The sequence below is a fragment of the Physcomitrium patens genome, chromosome 15 (assembly GCF_059467195.1).
Source record: "Physcomitrium patens ecotype Gransden chromosome 15, ASM5946719v1, whole genome shotgun sequence".
NCBI lineage: Eukaryota > Viridiplantae > Streptophyta > Bryopsida > Funariales > Funariaceae > Physcomitrium > Physcomitrium patens.
Genome location: NC_143424.1, coordinates 4,443,402 through 4,464,470, shown reverse-complemented (window position 1 = coordinate 4,464,470; position 21,069 = coordinate 4,443,402). Strand labels below are relative to the sequence as shown.

The window sequence follows — 21,069 nt, the reverse complement described above, 5'->3', positions numbered from 1 at the left end:
ATAAGTCCAAAAGGCATGACATTGTATTCAAAATGGCTATATCTAGTACAAAATGATGTATTCTATTCATCTCCTTCTTTAATGCATACCAAGTTATATGCACCTCATAAATCAATTTTTCTAAGAATCTTTGCTTGGCTAAGTTAATCAAGAAGTCTGGATATCAACACCAATAGATATCAATTCTTTACCATGATTTTAGTAAGATTGCAATAATCAACATACATTTATAAAGATCTATCTTTCTTCTTCACAAATAATATCGGAATACTAGCTGGGGACTTAGAATGTCAAATAAATTTCTTAGCTAGAATTTCATCAATGTATTCTTTTAAAGTTGCAACCTCATTCTGAGACAAAGCAAACAATATCAATTTACATATCTTTTGCTTCCAAATGTGCATTAGAATTGGATAGTAAAGAAGCTATAAAATAATTGGTATATGTATGTGGCATAATTGAAAAATATTTATCTAATCTTTGTTGAAATAAATAATTATTACACTTTACAACTTGATTAATGGATTCATTGAATATTTGAAGATATGGCATACATAACAATAAGTCTTTGACATTGTCTCTTAATCTGTAATGAAATTGGCTTATCAATGTATCTTCTCTCTAATTTATATCACATGCTAATTATTGAATATCTAAGGCATATATTGATGTAAAACACATTCTTTATTAAAGGCTTTGAATTTTAGTTTTTGAAGAATGAATCTTATCATGTTCACTAAATGCTTCTGCAAATGCTGCCAAAAATGCTTTAAAATTATGCAATATAAAAAAAATCTTTTCAAATAATGGAGCAAACTAAGATAAAGCTTGACTTGAGAGTAAGGTTATAATCAAACCAACGTGGAATACTTCAGTAGAATATTGTTGAGGTTGAAGCAAGGTGATTAGTTGTACTTAGTTTACAAAGCCACAAAATTTAAACAAGTAAAATTGAACTTTTTTAAAAGGTTGATCCTTGGTTCTTGTATTGTTATTATTGTCAAATAATTACATTGAGTGGATGCACCTCCTATGTTTGTTGAAGCAAATATAGTCATTTAAAAATTTAAAACCTCTATTGTCATTTGATGTGGGAGTTGAAACACTCTGGTTCCTTGACTATTATGTATGATCATATATAGTTCTTTATTCTACTTCAACAAAGTCTTTGTCCTGATCTTCAATGCTTCAAGAGTATTAATAATAGAATCTAACTTAATTTCTTTGGAGTTTGTCATATTGACTTTTCTACCTTCTTCCATAAAAAAATCAAAGAAATACATGCATTCAAAGAAAAAAAAAAAAAAAAAAAAAAAAAAAAAACTAAAACTAAAACTAAAACTAAAACTAAAAGAATATTAAAAAAAAGAATAATATTAGTCTAAAAGAAGATAATCTATAACCTTGAAAATGCTATAGTACTTCCAAGAAGATAGATAATCAACTTTGAATCAAGAAAGATCATGCTTCTAATATTATTTTAGGGTAATTTCAACAAATTATTAGTGATTGTATACAAGAGAAGGATTCTAGACCAAGAAATGGAGTTAGCTTGATATTATAAAAATAATTGGATATAAGGCAAGAAGATCCTTGTTAGACTAGAAGAATTGAATTGTCAACATTGAGGATTCTCTCAACCTTGACTCATATATATATTAAATCCTAAGAAGCTTCTTGAGAAGTTTTCATGAAACTTGGAAATAAAGCAAGCCTAAGATCCTTCTTTGGCAACTTCCTAAATCATCTAAAGCCTCCTAAAACCTTCCAAGATCTCTTATGACATTCTAGAATTTTTTTAGAATCTATTAGAATCTTTTAGAATCTTCTTAGAACCTATTAGAACTATCTAGGATCTATAAAAATCTTCTTAGGACCTTTTAGAATCTTCTAGAATCTTTTCAAACATTCTTCAGTTGTATGTCCGTGATAATAAGTCAATACTAAAAAATATAGACATATTCAATACTTTGTAAGACAAAGTATGTACCATGTTTTTAATACTAGTATTTTTATCTTATATTGAAGTTGAAATAGAAGACTTTATTGTCAGATGAATATCCACAAGGCCAAAAGTTAAAGGCAATTATATAAGTATTAAGATCTTCACAATTATTTGAATGGCTTGATAAGGATTCTAATACCTCACTTATTATAGGTGCCATATTCTTAATTATTGTTTATAGACATATTGTAGCTGCAACCACTATTTATCTCAATGTACCAAATATATAATTTTTTGGAAATATATATATATATATATATATATATATATATATATATATATATATATATATTTTAGTTCTAGAGTCACATGAGATCTAATAACTTAGTTTAATGAGGCCACACTATTAAATATCTTTTCTAATTCAATAATTTTAGCTTTTAAGGTTTTTTTTTTTTACCTGAAGTGGACCATTTGTATAGATGTAATATGAAGCAATTATCTTCATTGTATTCAAGCTTATCACAATAAATACACTTTAATTGATTCTTCTAAGATTTATCTCCTACTTTAGCTATCTCAATATTTGGCTTAGACTTCTCTATGTGTAAGACTTACTTCTTTTTATGATAGTTGGAATCATTCTTTGTATGATTAGATCTATCACATTTCCAAAATTACATAATCTTTTTAGATTGAGTTTTTGTCAAGCCACTTATTGCAGTTGCTATCTTCTTCATCTTACATACATTTGTCATCTAAGCTATCATATTAGTAGTATCATATTAATAAAGTGTTTTATTGCATTTCTCAATTTCAGCAAATGCTTGTGCCAATATTGCTTTAATATCATAGTTAAAAATAATTCTGGATGTGGCTAAATCCAAGAGTCTCTTATTAATCTTAAACAAAAAAATCTTAACAAGTTGGCTCAAAAGAAATACACCTCTTGACTGTATTGCAAACCAAGCTAAATGCACATATATAGTATGTAGAATATCTTCTTTTTTATAATAGAAGTCTTAAATACATTACATTTGATCATGCTTAAAATTCCCATATTCATGCTTCAAGTGCTTAATAAATATTTGGAAAGGTTTAAATGATGGTGGCTCTTCCATTAAAGCTACCTTCGATGCTTGAGTTATCCAAAATAAAGTAATTGGAGTGCTACTTAAAGAAGTAACTACTCTTTTTCTTTTTGTATCTTTTTTTGTTAAAAAAAGACTCAAATGTATTATATTTTCTTTGTGATACCAACTTCTTTTTGAATTGAATCTTCTTCTTTCATTATAGACATAAAGCTTGACATAACATCCTCTTTAAAAATTGAAATAAATTCTATGCATGCCTCCTAATAATATTCCACTTCACACAACTCAAGTGAGTATTTTTTACTCCATTTTCTATAGATTTGGATTGCCTCATGCTCCAAGTATTGTGATAAGAACTCAAAGGCATATCACTCATTGAAAGTGAGAGACTTTTGATGCTTCTCCTTGATCCATGTTTAAAACTTGAATTTTCAATCTGACAAAGAAATATCTCTTATTCTTCTTGAGAATATATTCTTCACAATGTTGCAATGATCATCCTCCATCTTATAAAATATGTCCACTCTTGAGACCTAAAGTCTCCAAGTAATATTCAATATTAAAACAAGTTAAAAAGCCTCATTAATATCCACTCATATCTTAAAGTCCTTAGTATAGTCACTATCTAAGTAATATGATGAAGGAGATTGATAATATTGACTCTTAATACACACCATAAAAGAAACTACTTGGAAATCTGTAACTATCTAAAGGCTAATAGGGCAACTTATGCTTGCAAAACTACCAAGCTTTGTAATTCACCAATAATCACTTTCAGATTACTATACGTTCAATATATCCATGAATAGAAGCATCTTGCTGGCTATCAATTCAACCTCATTTTTATGATATGACTATCAATACAAATTAGTACAAATATAATATGGAATAATCACAAAAAAAACCTTTGAGAACTATATTCTAAATTACAAGAAGATACTAATGACAAAAAATTTAAAATCCACACAAGATCCTCATCTCGAATAACATATAAGCAAAAATCAAAGTAAATTAGAGCAATCAACACTTGCCTATAATTAATAGTCATAAATTATAAAATCTATGATAATAAAAGATAATTTTAATAAAATGAAATATGGAGAAGTGAGAAAAAATCAAAAATTCACTTAGAAAGCAATGAGGATTTAGCAAATGCCACTTCAATGTTCCAAATAATCTCCACTCCAAAATTAAATATGCCAATAAATTCCTTGGATCTCTTATACATAAAATTGACTAAAAAATAATCAAATTTGGACTCCATATGTACTTGGAATGAGCTTCAAAACTTGACACATAAGAATTTTGGACATTGTATGTGTGTATATGTGTATGTGTGTGTGTGTGTTTTTTTTTTTTTTTTTTTTTTTTTTTTTTTTTTTTTTTTTTTTTTTAATATTCGATCTTATAAGCATGTAATAGATCTATGACCATGGATTTGTCACCATGGTCTTATGACCACAAGAACCCTGTCATTGTATACACCTAACGCAATGGCTTGATACCTTTAGCCACTATTGAGACAAAGAGAATTTGCCTCAAGAAAGCATTGGATTCTTAGTTGTCATTAATTACTCAATCAAGCTTCAAAATAAGAAAATTCCTAAGTTTACATATAAAATTTCCCTTTTGGAGGAATTACACCAAATACATAAGCCTCAAGTAACCAACAACCATCAAAATATGATAAAATCCTCTAAATCCTTGTATACCCTCATGTGGAAATTTTTCCAAACTTCAATATCTCATAACTCTTGATCCGACCGTCCAAACTTACTCCAAATTTATATGAAGTACTGATGTATTCTTATCAACTTCCACAACAAATTTCAATTACAAATTCATTGTGGATCTTGAGATATCTTGAAAACTCTAACAATAGCTTCAAATTCTAGTTTTTATATACTTATGTAAAATTTCTTTCATATCTCACAAACTAAATACTAAAATTCTACAAAATTTATATTTTTAGTTTTTTAACACAATTATCTACCTTCTCAAAAAGGTTTGAGCCAAAAATTCTTCCAAAAACTCAAGATATGGTTCCAATCATTACTATGAACAAAACCACTTATTTATTGCCTTTGATTTGGAAGTATCGCCTTCAACTTCTTATATCTCCTTTATATGAATTTCAAAAGTAACAATTCATGTATAAAAGATGTAGGCTTTGAAATGGCCATTCCAATTGCATCTTCCAATCTTCAAAAACTACCGTAAAACTCCTTGTATTTACAAAAGAATAATAGTATATCTTAAATTAATACCTTAACTTCAAACATCTACAATTTCTTCATCCTAACTCCAAATCCTCTAATTTTTGCACAAAAATTATAGTTCAAATCCTAAACCTAACAATAATGGCTTCTAATTTCCAAATACCTTCTTTGAAGTCACAGAAATCCTTCTTAAGGTCGTCAGTAGCCTCTTCAAAGCCCATTGGGCATGGTATTTGTCCAATAAGGATGAAGTTTTCCATTCCTTGCCTTCATCTCACAATGCCTTGCTTTCATCTCTCCGAATTAGCCTCCCACTAGTTTGGATTTTCTTTCTTAGGCTTTGACCTTCTTCTAAGGCTTTATACTAAATATTTAGGTCCTATAAATATATATATATATATATATATATATATATATAATGCCAAAATAAAAATAAGTAAAAAAAAATAAAGTAAGGTTTTTCATACCAACTTCTTTATAATTTAATCTACTAATCACTCTAACACACATCTAGATTTGTCAACATATCATATGTTTTAACTATATTTTACATATTGTAAGCATTTATAGTATGACACTACAAGAAAATGCCACAAGTTGTTATTGATTACCACTAGCCACCAACTCATCCTTGTTGTTTTTATAGTAGTTTTTATCAAATTATTGTATTGAATCTTTTGCACAAAGTGTAAATGCTTTGCACCAAAATCCTCTTATATTACAAAACTCATGCAATCAAAATTCTATGTCACAATATGCCTCTATTGCAGTCCAAATATTGATATTGTACCACATCATTGCCTATTGCAAGCTCTATCTTAGCACCTTAAATCCAATTACTATAACTTTGTATCTTGAATAGATCAATTACAATTGCCTAGTATCGAAACTTTGATTTCATGATGTTGTACTTCATAATATTGCAACCTCGTGCTCTAGCACCTGTGCTCTACTACCACCTCATGATTGCCTCATGCTGCAACCTTGAACTCTGACCTTGTGCTCCACTATTGCCTCACAATTTTGCCTCAATGCCCTGTACTGAATACTGCTTCTGGATCTAGTACTCCTATACTTTGTATTGTATAATATCCATAATGATCAATATAGCCATATACAGTAGTGCGGCATTACAACCCAGTTAGATTTTACTACCTAGTACAAAAGTGCCCATAATCCAATAGCAATTTTTTTTTTTTTGATCTACTTAATTCTAATTTACTATATTACAAATTGAAGAGATTCTTATCAAGTAAAAGATTAGAAATCTATACCAAAGTAAATCAAACTATCTCTTACATCATAAAGGAAGAATTCAAGGGTGTAAGTATGAAAATAAGGAAAACTCTAAACCTTTACTAAAATGGCTAAAACACCATAGTCCAAGCAAATCCTTACAACAAGTTTTTTCACTCTCCAAATCACTCATAAGACATGACTTGACAAGAATGTCAAGTCAAGGGTTTTTCTCTACTTAAGTACTCAAATCTTAATTGACATGAATAAATCAATTAACAAAAAAATTATTAATAGATAAAAAACTACTATCAAATTACATACATCTAATGAAATTTGGCACTCAATGCCATATCACGTGACATGACATACTTGCATGTACAAAGTAAACTAATAATTTATTATTATATTTAGTTTTATCTTAGAAGAACTATTGTTTGCTATATAAAATTTAAAATTGGTATTTTTTTATGTATTTTGATATTATTACTATTGACACTTTTTGTATAAGATGGCTTGAAGTATCTCTTAATTTTTCTACATTAGATGTCTTTTTGTACTTTTGTTTCATTTCAATTAATTCATTCTATTCCAAATAATTACAAAAAATATACTATACTTTAATAATAATACTTTAAAAATCCACCATAACAATGTTAAGAGCAAATGGCTACAGGTTCTTGTAAATAAAGAATATATATTTTTTCTTAGATAACTTAATGCCAGCTTGAACAATAGATTTATAAATATTAGTAATATTAATCATTTTCATATTTCTTTAAAAGAGTGAATAAAAAACTTAATTTATTAAATAAGTAAAAAACTATTTCAAAAAAAGTACGAATGTGTTGTATACTTTTATAATTTTTTTATTTTTTACAATAGAAATTTTACTTTATTAAAAAAATTGCTAGGTGGACACTTCATTTTATTACATAGAGCCTTTTCTTCTTCCTTCTCTCTTCCTATGCAATTTCATTAACTTATTAAGAATGTTTATTTTTGAAAAAAATGTTATACATCTTTTTACTTGTACAAGTTGACTGCATAATTTTAAAGTTTATTTCTTGTAATATAGAACATACGTCCAAATTTTAGCATATAAAATGCATCATTTAAATACAAAACAAGATATCAATTTTTTTCTTATTTTTTTTATCTGTTTTCATAATCCTTTTAAATAGTAACAGCATCATCATCAAAATATATCATCATTAAAAAAAAATTCAAATAGAAAGGATATTATTGTATGTATGCAAGGGTGTGGCATAGTAGAGTGTCTGTACACTAAAAGAGAGGTGTTCAAGCTTGAACACCTATTACCTAGTAGTTACTTTTATTAAAAGTTGTAAATATATACACATTAACAAAGGAAAACACTTTCAGAAGAATATGACTTCATTGCAATTTTTGCAAAAAAAATCTTTTGAACATTATATATACAAATTATAATCAACTAAGTATCAATGTGTGAAACATGATGTGAATATGATGTGAAGTATCATAGTAAACAACTATTGTAATATAAAAGTAAATCAATGAAGATAGACGTTTTATTTTAAACTGTGAGTATAAGTTGAGGATAAACAAAAGAGAAGACAATTAAAAACATTAATCAAATAAAATATTATTGATAAATGATAATAAAATAACAAAAATTAAAGTATAAATTAACAAAGTATGCAAGAACAAAAGACAACATGAAGTAATCAAAAAAATATCTTGAAGCATAATTTACAATTTAGCAAGGACAATTTTAAAACAAGTAAAAAGAACTAAAGGTGGATTGCATTGAAGAAATTAAGATCTGATGATTACAGTGATTAATTATGTGAAGATATTTTTTTGTAAAAAAAATCTAAAATTTGTCTATTTATTTATTTAAACTAAATGATAGAGGAGAATAATCAATGTAAGTAGAAAGTCAATAAAGGCTCAAAAAACTTAAACAAAGTTAAACAATGATTTAGTAATTCAAGAAAAAAAGTACAAAAATAAAAACTAAAATAAAAATGATATTAAAACTTAGATAAATTTATGAATTTAAAATTACATAATTACACAGCAATAATTTCTTGATGACAAATTGAAAGACAACTATATTACCAAAATGAATTTGATTATGGAACATAATGAACTTATGTAAAAATTTTGCACAATCAATAAAAGGTGAGAGCATGCAAAAGAAGTTGTAGAAACAAATATACCATAATACAAATTGGGATATATTAGTGCAGAATGAATATATATTCAAATCAAAGAGTTCAAACAGTAAATTAGAAAGTCTAGTAATTTATTCACTTGTTTTTCAAGTCTTCTTGACCTGAGAATGATTTTTCATGATTAGTTTCTTTGCAAGCTAAGGCTTTTTAAAATTATTGTGGTCAAGAATTCTAAATTAATGCATTTATACTAGATATGCTGTTTCAAGAATTAAATCAGAGGACCACCACTGCTCTGGAAGGTGAAACTCATACCCTCTGCAATATGCAACCCAGGGGCATCCGACATCAGAGAAGCCAAGTTTGGAACACGCAACAGCTCTGACCATAATGCTACACACACTCCTCATGCTCTGATTATGCAACACTCCATCATCACCACAGAGGCATCTCCCATCAACGTCATCTAAACTTCCCACACCAACCAAATTCCCATGTAATCCAAGACTATCTTGAAACCACACCGACACACTCATGCACTGTCGACCAAAGGTGTGTTCATTTCCCAACAATGCTCTGCCTTCCTTACCCTCTCACCTTCCAACCGCGCTCCCACGACAAGCCAACTACTTCTGCACTTTGCCACGAACTACCGCACCGTCACCCATGCCCGTGTCACCACGATTCAAGTGAGTAAGCTGACCACAACTACTCGTCATCGCCCCCAACAAATCAGACTCTCACGTCCAACCAGTAGGCACTCCAATCAATACACAAATTCATGGAACTCAGCGCGGCAATCGTCACCCCAAACATCTGATACCCCTCCTAACTGACCGAACTTCCGCCGAGCCGCTGCACAATAAAAGCAGAGCCTGAGACGACCTACACAAAAAAGCCCACGATCTTTCGCACAACCACACATCCGCCCCAATAAACTAACAAATCAACCCGAACCAACGCCATCATACAACCTTACTTCCAGCACCGCACTCACATGCCCACATCCTCCATTCAACATCCGATTCACGATATCTTTCCATTCACAACCGGCATACTGCACAATATGGCACCTGCTTCACGCAACGGCCTAATTTGTATGAGCAAACCCCTCTGCTACCCTTCCCACCCAACCAGGGCACCAGTTTCATTTGGAGCTGCACCGAGACACAAACCCCGACACACGTCTACCAAAGTCTCCAACGGCAATATGGATAACAGAAACGCTTGCCAATCGACCAACACAATCCACCGTGCTACTACCTACTCTAGACTCACCCACCTACTTGTTAGTCCATCTCTCGTCAAACCCTCCCCAACCTGTATCTACCCAACCTCGACTCGAGCTTATTATCTACAAACCTCTTCGTCGCCCACCTCGATACCGCCAATGCGGAACCTTGCTTCATATTCACGACTCCGCGCCAGAGCGCGCATCTAGGCTTCTTCGGCCGTGATCCGCCAACCTTATAATTTAACCAACTTCCTCCGTGCACCACGGAAAACAATCATCGCCCCGCCCAAGCGTCGCAATCCAAAGAACCTTGACGTTGCGTTCCAAAGCGTCGCACTCCTAACATCCATTTCCTCGATTCCTCCATCACACACCCCCACTCAACAGTTTATCCCGCACTGCGACAGGTCGGGACCCTTCACCTTCGCCAGAAACGGGTCGATGCGCACCCACAGAAGCGAGAAGATGGACGCCAGCAGGATCGACCACACGATCACGATCGTCGGTGTCCGGTTCTGTCGTCCCATCAGACCCTTCAGGAACGGATACAAGTGAACGATCACCCAGAACGCGAAAAACAGCTTCCCGAACAGCGGGCCCCACGACTGGTATCCGTTGTTGATCGCATCCGAAATCCCCGCCACCACGCCGATCATGTTGATCACGATCAGCGTCGTCGGCGGAATCAGCAGCGCCGTCCACTTTATCATGTACAGCTCCGCGAAATCCTCGTCCTCTGCCTGTTTCGACGTCACCGTGAAGTTGGTGTCGATACCCGCGAACACCTTCAGCAGACCCTGGAACAGCGCGAACAAGTGCGCCGACACGCCTCCGATCACCCAAAACTGCTCGTTCCTCCACCACTCGTCGATGCCCACTCCCGACCACCGCATTTCCAGTATGCCCGTCGCAAAAATGGAGATAAACAATGAAATAAACCACAGACTCGCCAGGTTACTGATCTGCATATCCCACCACAAAACCACCCACTCAGAACCACCGTACCCTCCACCTTCGCCAAACCACCCACCCTCCCCGCAGCCACAACAAACCCCAAACCTCTCCGCGCGGCCGCGTACCGTGGGTATGATGAACTTCCCCGTCAGCAAACACACCGCGGGCAGCACGCAGTACGCCAGCAGCGGCAACGATGTCAGCGGGTAGATCGTCGTGTTGATGTAAGCCAGCCTCTCCAGACACTTCAGCCCGCCGTTCTTCCCTCCACCGTACCCGTACCACAGAGGGCAGTGCCGACTCAGCGAAATCTCCACCGACCCCAGCGCCCATCGCAGCACTTGGTTCAGCCGATCCGACAAGTTGATGGGCGCCGACCCCTTGAACGCAGGTCGCGTCGGCATGCAATAGATGGACCTCCATCCTCTGCAGTGCATTTTGAACCCCGTCAGAATGTCCTCCGTCACGGACCCGTAGATCCATCCGATCTGCACTCACCCACACCCACCCAAACCTCTTAGCGCTGCACGCACTCCGTCCACCCACGTACTCTCATTTCCGCGCACTCCACACATTCATCACCTCAACCACCACCCAACCCCCTCACCCTCACCCTCACCTCCTTCCCCCAGTCCGTCTTGTCTTCGTACCCACAACTGATCACGTGGATGGCTTCCTTCAACAGCGACCCCGGATTCGCAGAGTGCGGCACGCCTCCGTTCTCCAGCAGCGTCGACGCCACGAACACCGGAGACTGACCGAACCTCTTCTCGAAGTTCTTCAAAGACATCAGCGACGACTTCTCCTCGTCAATGCCTGCGCCCGCACACCCAACCCACCCCGTCAACCATCCAACTTACACACCACGTCCCACGCCCAAACCACACTCTCCAAACAAACCACACTCTCCAAACAAACCATGCTCTCCAAACAAACCACACTCTCCAAACAAACCATGCTCTCCAAACAAACCATGCACATGGCATATCATCATCAACACGCCCCCCGACTCCAACCACAACCTCTGCATGCGCCAAACAGCATCACAACGCCCTCACCCACAACCATCCCACTGACACCCACTCCCCCTACCTTCGATGCCTTCTTCGATGTCCTCCAGGCTGAAAATGGGAATGCTGGAGTCGCTCCTCGACGGAGGCTTCTTCTTCCCGCCTTTCGCAACCTTCGCCTTCCCAACTCCCTTCTTCCGGGGCCCGCACAGCCATGATGGACACACGCCTTGGCTCCGCCCACCCGACGCCTTCGCATCCTTCGGAGGAGGGTCGTAACCATAAATCGCTTGCCTCTTGAAACAACATCCAGTACCCACGTACACCGGGCCCTGCACGCCGTCCAATCCCTTCAAGTTGATCTGCAATCATGCAATACCACCAAACGCGCGTCACTTCCTCACGTGCTCCAAACCCCTCCCCATGTAACCACATCAACCATCATCGGTGCCCGCGCAACCACAACACCCACCACCACACTCTCACAACCCTTCCCCTGCACCCCACCCCAACCTCCCACCGCCTCCGCCGCGTTCCCAACCCACATTCCGCAACCACGGGACATATTTATAACATGCAGCACACTCCCGCCCTCACGATGGCCCACGACGGAATTCACGCTCCCATCCACACTTACGTCGAAGAAAACGGTGTTGTGATTGGCATATCGATCGTTCCTGTCGATGCCATCGAACCGCTGAGGAAACTGGACGTAGCACACCCTCTTCCCCACGATGGGATCCATCAGAAAGCACATCGCTTCCCGGAGCGCCTTGCTGTTGTTGATGTAATGATCACAATCCAGATTCAGGAAGAAAGGCGCGTTTGTTAGCACCGCAGACACCCGCACCAACGCATTCATGGCACCGGCCTTCTTGTGATGGTTGAACCCGGGTCGTTTCTCTCGAGACACGTACACCAGCCGTGGCAGCTCGTTCCCGTCCGTGTCGTGACCCCCGCTGTGTCCCAAAAACACCTGCCATCCCCACGCGCGCATTCATCATCTTTCACAAGCACAACCATTACCGCCCACGCCGTCCAAGCAACATAAATTCCACTCCCTCCAACCTTCCACGCCAAACTCCACGCATCTCATCCCACTCCCCAAAACCCCACACTCCTTGCACCCAACCATCCCATCCACCGCCCCACATACCTGGATCATCCCGGGATGGTCGCGAGTGTTGTTCCCAGGCCACGGCGTTCCATCCTGCATTGTCCATCCTTCGTCCGGCATCTTCTGCGCTTTCGCCACCAACGCGTTCACTCGCACCTTGAACTCCTCGTACTCCCTCTGCAAAAAACCCGTTCATCACCCTAACTCAGTCCCCCAGTTCCACCCGCCCCGCACGACCACCACCACCACCACCACCACCAACAACAACAACAACAACAACAGCATTGCCGTACGCCATTCGCTCCACCTCCCCATGCATGCGCTCACCCTCTCTCACACACCCAACACAGCATTCCCAAACACCGCACATCCGTGCAGCGCTCCACGCATCCACCCGCCTGCTCACCTTCATGGCTCTCCGCTCCTTCACGAACGTTGGCTGCACCTTGTCCTTCAGGTAGTCAATCTTCAGGGCGAAGTACACCTCAGGTGCCCGGGGCTCGATGTTGAACTTCTTGCAGAACGGCACCCACTTCCGAGCGAACTCCGACGTCTCCGACAGAACCTCGAACGTCAGCATCGATGCACCATCATCGGATATGTAGCACGACACCTTGTCCACGGGGTAGTCCACAGCCAGAATCGACAGTATCGTGTTCGCAGTCACCAGAGGTGGCTCCTTCATTGGGTCCACCGTACTCACATAGATATCCACGGGACACAGCCGAGACGGCTCCCCTTCCTTCTCGAACCTGAACCAACCACCCCGCCGCATCACAACGCCACACGTCACGTTCATCACTCACTCGTCCGCCACCACCACCACCGCGCTGCCCACATACACAACGCACTAGGACCCACATTCCCCACCCACCCTCTCTAACGCTACCACCACCCCACCACCCTCGACTCTCACCACACTCCACTGCTCACACCGCCAACTTCACTGCACCCACCTCAACGACAGCCGATCCAGATACGTCTCGCGGTTGATGGGCAGCCACTTCGGAAACTGATCCAGAATCCACGATATGGCGAACCAAATCTCGCAAATCACCGACACCAGCCACAGGGCGTACGCTTCATTCACAGGGTTCAAGATACGGTATCGGAAAAACAGACAAATCACCACCAGTCGAATCACAATTATCATCCTGTACGGGTTGATCTTGCTCGATGGAATCGGCACTTTCCTCGACAGTGGTTGTCGCGATTCGTCCATTCTGCACTCCACAACCGTACCACACCGTCACCCAACGTCCCATCACTCTCACACTGCTCACACATCCTCGCATGCCCCGCAACCGGACCATGCGATTCCAACACCTCCCACACGTATCCCCCAAGACATACAGCAGTGCCATGCCCACAATCCCAACGCATCCCGCTGCCACCACATACATCCACCGCTTCTGCTTCTCCACAGCCCTGTGCCCAGCATCATCAACAATGCATTGCACACAAATTCCGCCCCCCTTCCCACAACACTACCCCTTTCTCCCTTCCCAGCCCTTGCGCCCCACCTCCCACCGACACAACTCACATTGGCAGGTCCGGGCAATCTGGCCCGTTCTCATCGTGGCCGCCCTTCCCGCTTGCTTGGAGCTGCCCTCCCTCCGTCGTCGTCATTTGCATTCCCTGCCTCAGCTTCCAGCTCTCCACCCTCTCCTTCCAGGCGATGCTCCCGTACCCATACGATCCCAGATCCTTCGCCGGATCCAGTGGCCTAGCTGTTATCAGAATGCAACGCCCCAGTCAGTGCATGTCCCTGCTCGCTGCTTTCTTTTATTCCGCTCTCTTGCGGAAGACCACACCCACGCTGAACCACAATTCCCAGCTCTGCGTTCACGCATTTCATACTTCCACGGACGTAACACTGTGCTTCGTACCACCACTACGCACTACAGCGCTTCTTTGCAGCTCGGACAAGGGCCGTCATCTATCAATATGACCAACGCATTCCATACAAAACATGATCAACTACAATCCTTTCGCGCTCAAAATTTCCTGTGCCTTGCAAGGCCTCACCTGGGCTTCCAATGTCGCTGTAAGCAACAGGGTGGATCCGTTTCCCTCCTGCAACAGGAAATATCGCCTGATGATCGGGTGACGTAGCATTCGATTCGCCTGCTCCAGAAACCTGCGCGTGCACACTTGGGTCAGGTACGTGCCACTGGAATCAGCTGCCACAATCAACACGCCACCCTCCACCTCGCTACCATCCAGACCACCCAATCTGAAACCACACCGCATAGCTTAACACGGACATCTCTCATTTCCAATTTCTACACACTCTCATTTCTGACGCCCTGTCCTTAAAATCTGCGGCGCCTCCGGCGCCCCGAGATCGCAGACACCAAATCCGACCCGTTGCATGTGAAATTCGCGACTGGAACCACCCTTACGTACCGTGTGTCCGTCCGTCAAAAGGGGATACTGAGGCTGCATTGCAGACATCATCACGTCCGTGTCACGACCATACGCCATCTGGCTGTGCAGCATCTCATCCACGACTTGCTGCTTGTCGTGCTTGTCGATATCAACATTGTGGTTGAATTCGTTGTCCAGGTCGTCGGTGTCCTCTTCTTCGTCGTCTCCCTTCACTCGAGGACTCCCTTCACAACCACATCCCACAATTCCGTCAACAACACTCTCAAGCTCGCTCTCACAGTCCATGCACATCTCAGCTCCATCGACGCTCACAATCCTCACCGACATGACCAACAGGCTCCAACATCCTGCAATCAACTGCAATTCGCTCCCCAATCTGGAAACCTCCAACTCCCAGTAACCGCGGCCGGTAAGCCGCACCGGGAGTGAACAGATCTTCGGGTAACATCCTACGCGCAATCCAACCCCTCACACAACTACCTCAACCACAATGCAGCACTGTCGAGCTCCAGAAACTCTAATCTCACTGCAACACCGCACCCACGAAAACCTCGGTAACACGTGGACGCCATAGAAAGCACACCTTTGTGTCGCCTGTAGCGAGTCCGACACTGGGGACATGCCTGAGTCCCATCCTTCCGTTCATACTCGTAGCAGGGGCGGCACACCGGGAACCCGCATTCGGTGCACGCCACGAACATCTCCCCTTCCAGTGTCACTCCCACATCATCGCCACAAATTTGACAGATGTGGCTGTTCACATTACTCAACGGCCTCGGCTGCACACAACCAACAACAAGATCCATGAGACTGGTGTCCACTTCCACAATAACTGGAGCTGTTACCTCGTTGCACAAGTACGGAAAACTCCCTCCTTTTGGAGCAGATTTGGGGTGCACCAGGATCAACACACATCACATGGTGCAGAAGAGGGTATCAGGGGTGAGGGACTCGGTGAAACGAAGGGGGGCACTGTTTGAAAACTCCAGGAAACACTATTGTTCCAACGTTTCATGGCAGCTTCGGAAGGATTCTTTTTTATCGTGACGTCGAGCAGCAATACGAAATCGGGGGTCTTGCTGCATGATGTGCAGAAGAGCTGTGGCGCAGTTATGTCGGCGAGAAAAGACAGACTCGGGTGCGCTGAGGATTACATGTGGTCTTAAAGGCTTACTTAAGCGGCTGTAGAATATTCCGGTTTGTATCCTGGTGATCTGCTTCTGTGCTAGTTGAGGCTTAAATTAAGAACTGTTAGGAAACTTGAAAGGAGCATCGCGCGTAATCTTTGATTTTTCCTTGGAACTTACTTTGTCGATTAAGATTAATGGACTACGGATTGCTTGTAAACAATTTATTGGACTGCCTGCAGAACTCTATAGAGCGATGACTGTGCACTAGGACTGGGGATTAGTTGACAAGTTTGAAGGGCTTGTCTTGATGCAGGTTAGCCTGGGGAGAGGGGGCGGGTAATTTTGTAATATGAGTAGCTACATTTATGAAGTGTAGAAACATGTGTCCACACACCCTGTACCAATGCATTTAGTTGGGGCTCAGTCGGTTCCCCTATTGTGTGGTCACCTCAAGGGAGCTATGCAGAACCTACAGATCAAGTCTGAAAATTCTGACGACTCGGTTTCGTATCTGAATGCGTCAACCATGAAGTTTTCTCAAGAACCCCCGAAAAAGTTTTGAAGCACCTAGCAGCATCGCGGACAATCTTCAGTTCGGGCTTCACTCTAACCGATTCAAATTAAAAGGCATTAAAGTACGTCGAAAACATTAGCAACAATCTTGCCGCCTAAGGAAGCGACAAGTTCCGATGCATTTCCGTCCAGTGGTACCCAAGTCCCGGAATATGAAGATCAAAGGAAGGCGAACACAGGAGGGAAACTTTACGGAAAAGTCTGAATTAAGAATGCTGAACATAGACGGCGGCAAGACTACAATCGTTTCCGCGAAATGCACGTCGATAACATTTTGAAGTATCCATAAAATATTAACGTTCATTCATCAACGAAACTACGCCCGTATCAACGCACTGTTGAAAACAGACCGCCATGGACAGCAACTCTACCTCACCGATCCGGATCACACAAACCAGAACACATTCAGTATCGAACTCGGACTTGCTGCAGAGGAGCACATTCACAGCATATGTGTCCAATCGTCTAAATTTAGCGCTTGGTCACTTCCAAAGTATGACTAAGACAACGCAGCCCAGAGCTTCCTTACCCCATCGCTCTCCTGTCGGATGACAACCAGCTCATTGCGGTTGTGCGAGCCCGCCACCAACCCCGCATTGGCCTCCATGCTTCCCTAACTCCACCACTGCCCCCACGGCTCCAACCTCCTCGAGCCCTGTTCTCCCTCACAAACCACCTTCTTCTCACCCAGCACCCATGCCACTGGGAAGAACACTCGGGAACTCGTCCCCCTTTCTTCCTCGCACCTCACCTCTGAGTGATCATCTCCCCTTCCCTCCGGCAGAAGAAGAGGAAGAAGAAGAAGACTCAGGAGGACGCGTGACGATTGAGCTGGAATTATTGGAGGACCGGGACAGAAGGCGACGACGGCTATGGCTGCCCACCCCCCACTCCCCACCCCCCGTCTCCGTCACTCTACCTCTGGCCTTTTCTCCTAAACACACTGACAACTCTACGACCCTCACTTAACATCCTCTAAAACCCCACCAAAACTCTAACAAAACTCCTACAAAACTCTAACAGAACTCCTACAAAACTCTCCCCCGAAAAGGAAAAATCCGCCAGGGCTCCTTAAAGACTTACTCCAGCCGAACCCACCATGACAATCCACAGGAACAAGCTCTCACATCGACTGCGTCATGCAAACGAACCGAGCAGCTGCAGCGCACGTCAGAATTTAACCACCACCACGATACTTAGAATTCGGTAACTTTTTAATGCACGCCTCGCAGACCCCAGGCCATCACTAATATTAGAATTTCAAACACACGGAAAATAGGGGCACTTTGTTTAGGCCTCCAAGACAAGAGGGGCAGGGCCTTCTCGGTCAGCTAGGAGTTGACCTAAGACACCAAGGCAGCCCCACCATTCCACCCGACCCGGCCCGGTCTGGGGACCCTCTTCTGTGGCATCTGGGTTGAATACCTGGATGCCAGGGAGGGCTGCAGGATGAGGATGCAAGGCTGGGTTTCTTACTTTTACTTTTTTCTTTTCCACTGACGGGCTGTGGGATTTTACAGTGATGTGACCAATAATGGTGAATGAGTAAATGGGAGCGCTTGGACGTGTACTGGGTACCCTTTGGTACCTGTGGGGCCACACAGCATGATAATGGTATGACCCCACCAATTTAGTTTGTTCTTCTCTCTTTTTTTCTACTTTTTCTTTTTTCCCCTTAGTTCCATGTTTCTACTTTATTTGAGAGTAGAATGCTGCTCACTGGGTGAAATGTCACCTCTTTCCATAAACTTTCTGTCCCCACACTGCCTTTGTTAGTGAAGAACTGCTAGCATTTTAGCAGCTGCCCTTCATTGATTCATTATATGTTGTTCTCACAAGTGAAGATGATAGTGCCAGTTTTGCATGTATAGTTTTAGAGGTAACGTATACATATACTAAATCCGCAAATGAATGATATCTTTATCCAATGTGGTTTGTGGTACAGCATTGAAGCATGTCATGTTTGGTTATTTATTGTTGCATAGATACTATCTACTTTAGGAAATTGGAATGCACAAAGTGTATCATGCAATTCACATTGGATTATACAAATGCAAGTAATTCATGCTTCTTGGGTATATCCAAAAATGAGTATGTTGTTTTGAGCATTTGATATTATTTGCAATTCTCCATTTTATCTTTGTTTATATTTGAATGAAACTTTAGTATAACTAAATTTGTAACTGCAGTTGGGAGAATGTGCAAAATGAACTGATTCTGTGACAGCTATTCCTGTACTCTTTCTTTGTCATTATCACTTTGCTAACACATAGCTGTCTAAGGGCTGGTTTACTCCTCTTCTATAGGACAGAGGACAAATTTATTGTTTACAATGGTAAATTTTAATAAAAATCAGTTCAAAGCTTTTATCATTTAAGGTTGATGATAATTCCATAATAATAACTAGAATAATAATAAAAATACCAACAATTAAATTCTATGAGAGAAAATGAACAAAATAAGGTTTTGAGGGCAAATATTAATTGCGTTTCTATGTTACAATTTTTTTTTTTCTAAATCCAAAAAACCAACCTATTTCTGGATTGTTCGTTACATGGGAAGGTTGAATTCATAATGTTTTAGTTCTTTGAGTGCAGAGTACAAAAATGCAATTCTTCAGTTCATGCAACCCTTAATTACAATTGAAACTTATCAGTATATTCAAAAAAGAATAAAGTTTGCAAGGTTTTTTTGATAACTGGAATGGATCCCTCAAACTTTTAGGTAGATGTTAATAAAAACAGAACGTTTTAAACCAATTATAAGTCTTGCACATGATAGTAGTAATAAGAGTTTTTTTTAATTTATGCTTTTAAAAGAAAAAATATATATTCATTTAGATGTCCAATTTAAATACAAATTTTTTTCTTGTGATTCATAAAAAAATATATCTATTGCATTTTACAATTAGTACGATATTACAAGAAGATAATATATTATTTAAAATTTAAATATTACAATAAGAGACATTAAAATTGGTTAAATTTTTGTATTATCATCAACAAATTTATCTTAAATATTAAAAACATTTTTCCCAAAAAAATAAAAGTGAGTACATGTTGCAGAGAAATGTCAACAGTGATTTATAAATTTTGATGTTGAAATAAAGTGACTTATGTTTTTTAATTGATCATGATAATGCGTTGAATATAATAATTTTAAAATAGTAGATTATTTTATTTGAAAACCGACTGTAGTCTTGAGTTAAGTTCTGTTGATTGTTGTTTACTGTCATGATTTTCTTTTGTATTTGGATTGCTAATCAACCTTTAAAAATATATACACAAACAGATATTCATATGGAGAATATTTTTTCACAACGTACCAAAACAATTATCACATGCTGAACATCAAAATATTATAAAATTTTATTTCTGGTTCAAATTCAAACCTGTGTTCTTTCTACAGATTTACTTATTTCCATATTCTTGAGTTGTTTTTGCAAGGAAATCTCATTACTTGAGAAGGTTCATCCTAAAGGCCTATGTGTATAACAAAAGATGTTTTTATCACTTACCTTTCCCAACTTAAAGTGAAAAACGAAAAGAAAAGAAAACAGAAAAACAGAAAAATAAAATAAATAAATCAAGGGCAATTTGAAATGATTTTGTAGAAATTCATTTAGGAACTAGCAAAGACCATGATTCAAACTTTTATTACATTCAAATTCAAAACATTGTTAATGATAATTTAGAATTGAAAATTAATTTTGAAAAACTTATTGAATTTGAATTAATTAATTGCACCTGATGAGCACAATAAAAATTAATGACATTGTAATTCACATTTTTTGGAGAAAAAACAAAAACAAAAACAAAAAGGAATGTTCTGTTGTATATGGCTTGGTACATTTGATTACAAGAGATTAATTTGATGTTGTTGGATTCTTTTTCTTGCAAAGACTTACCCACTTGCAGATATAGTGAAAAAGTAATATTTTGTACAAAATTATTTTATCCAGATTATATTTATATCTACACACACATGTAACTTGGAATACTCAT

General features: G+C 39.6%; 1 protein-coding gene across 2 annotated transcripts in view; it reads right to left on the bottom strand.

Moving 5' to 3' along the window:
- Positions 1-18,098, bottom strand: part of LOC112292510 (cellulose synthase A catalytic subunit 7 [UDP-forming]) — a 55,922-nt gene extending 37,824 nt beyond the window's left edge. Inside the window, exons 1-13 of one of the 2 annotated variants that reach the window (XM_090256279.1) lie at positions 17,595-18,098; positions 15,946-16,141; positions 15,381-15,586; positions 15,000-15,111; positions 14,515-14,701; positions 13,928-14,194; positions 13,378-13,723; positions 13,011-13,148; positions 12,492-12,830; positions 11,937-12,216; positions 11,464-11,660; positions 10,970-11,332; positions 9,666-10,852 (exon numbers count right to left, since the gene is read on the bottom strand). In XM_090256279.1, the coding sequence (XP_090112405.1) occupies positions 10,271-10,852; positions 10,970-11,332; positions 11,464-11,660; positions 11,937-12,216; positions 12,492-12,830; positions 13,011-13,148; positions 13,378-13,723; positions 13,928-14,194; positions 14,515-14,701; positions 15,000-15,111; positions 15,381-15,586; positions 15,946-16,141; positions 17,595-17,672 (3,291 nt within the window). In that variant the 5' untranslated portion in view covers positions 17,673-18,098 and the 3' untranslated portion in view covers positions 9,666-10,270. Of the gene's footprint in view, positions 1-9,665; positions 10,853-10,969; positions 11,333-11,463; positions 11,661-11,936; positions 12,217-12,491; positions 12,831-13,010; positions 13,149-13,377; positions 13,724-13,927; positions 14,195-14,514; positions 14,702-14,999; positions 15,112-15,380; positions 15,587-15,945; positions 16,142-17,594 lie in introns of those variants that run through there. The other variant, XM_073539212.2, reaches the window with a different exon arrangement.
- Positions 18,099-21,069: the final 2,971 nt, after the last annotated feature.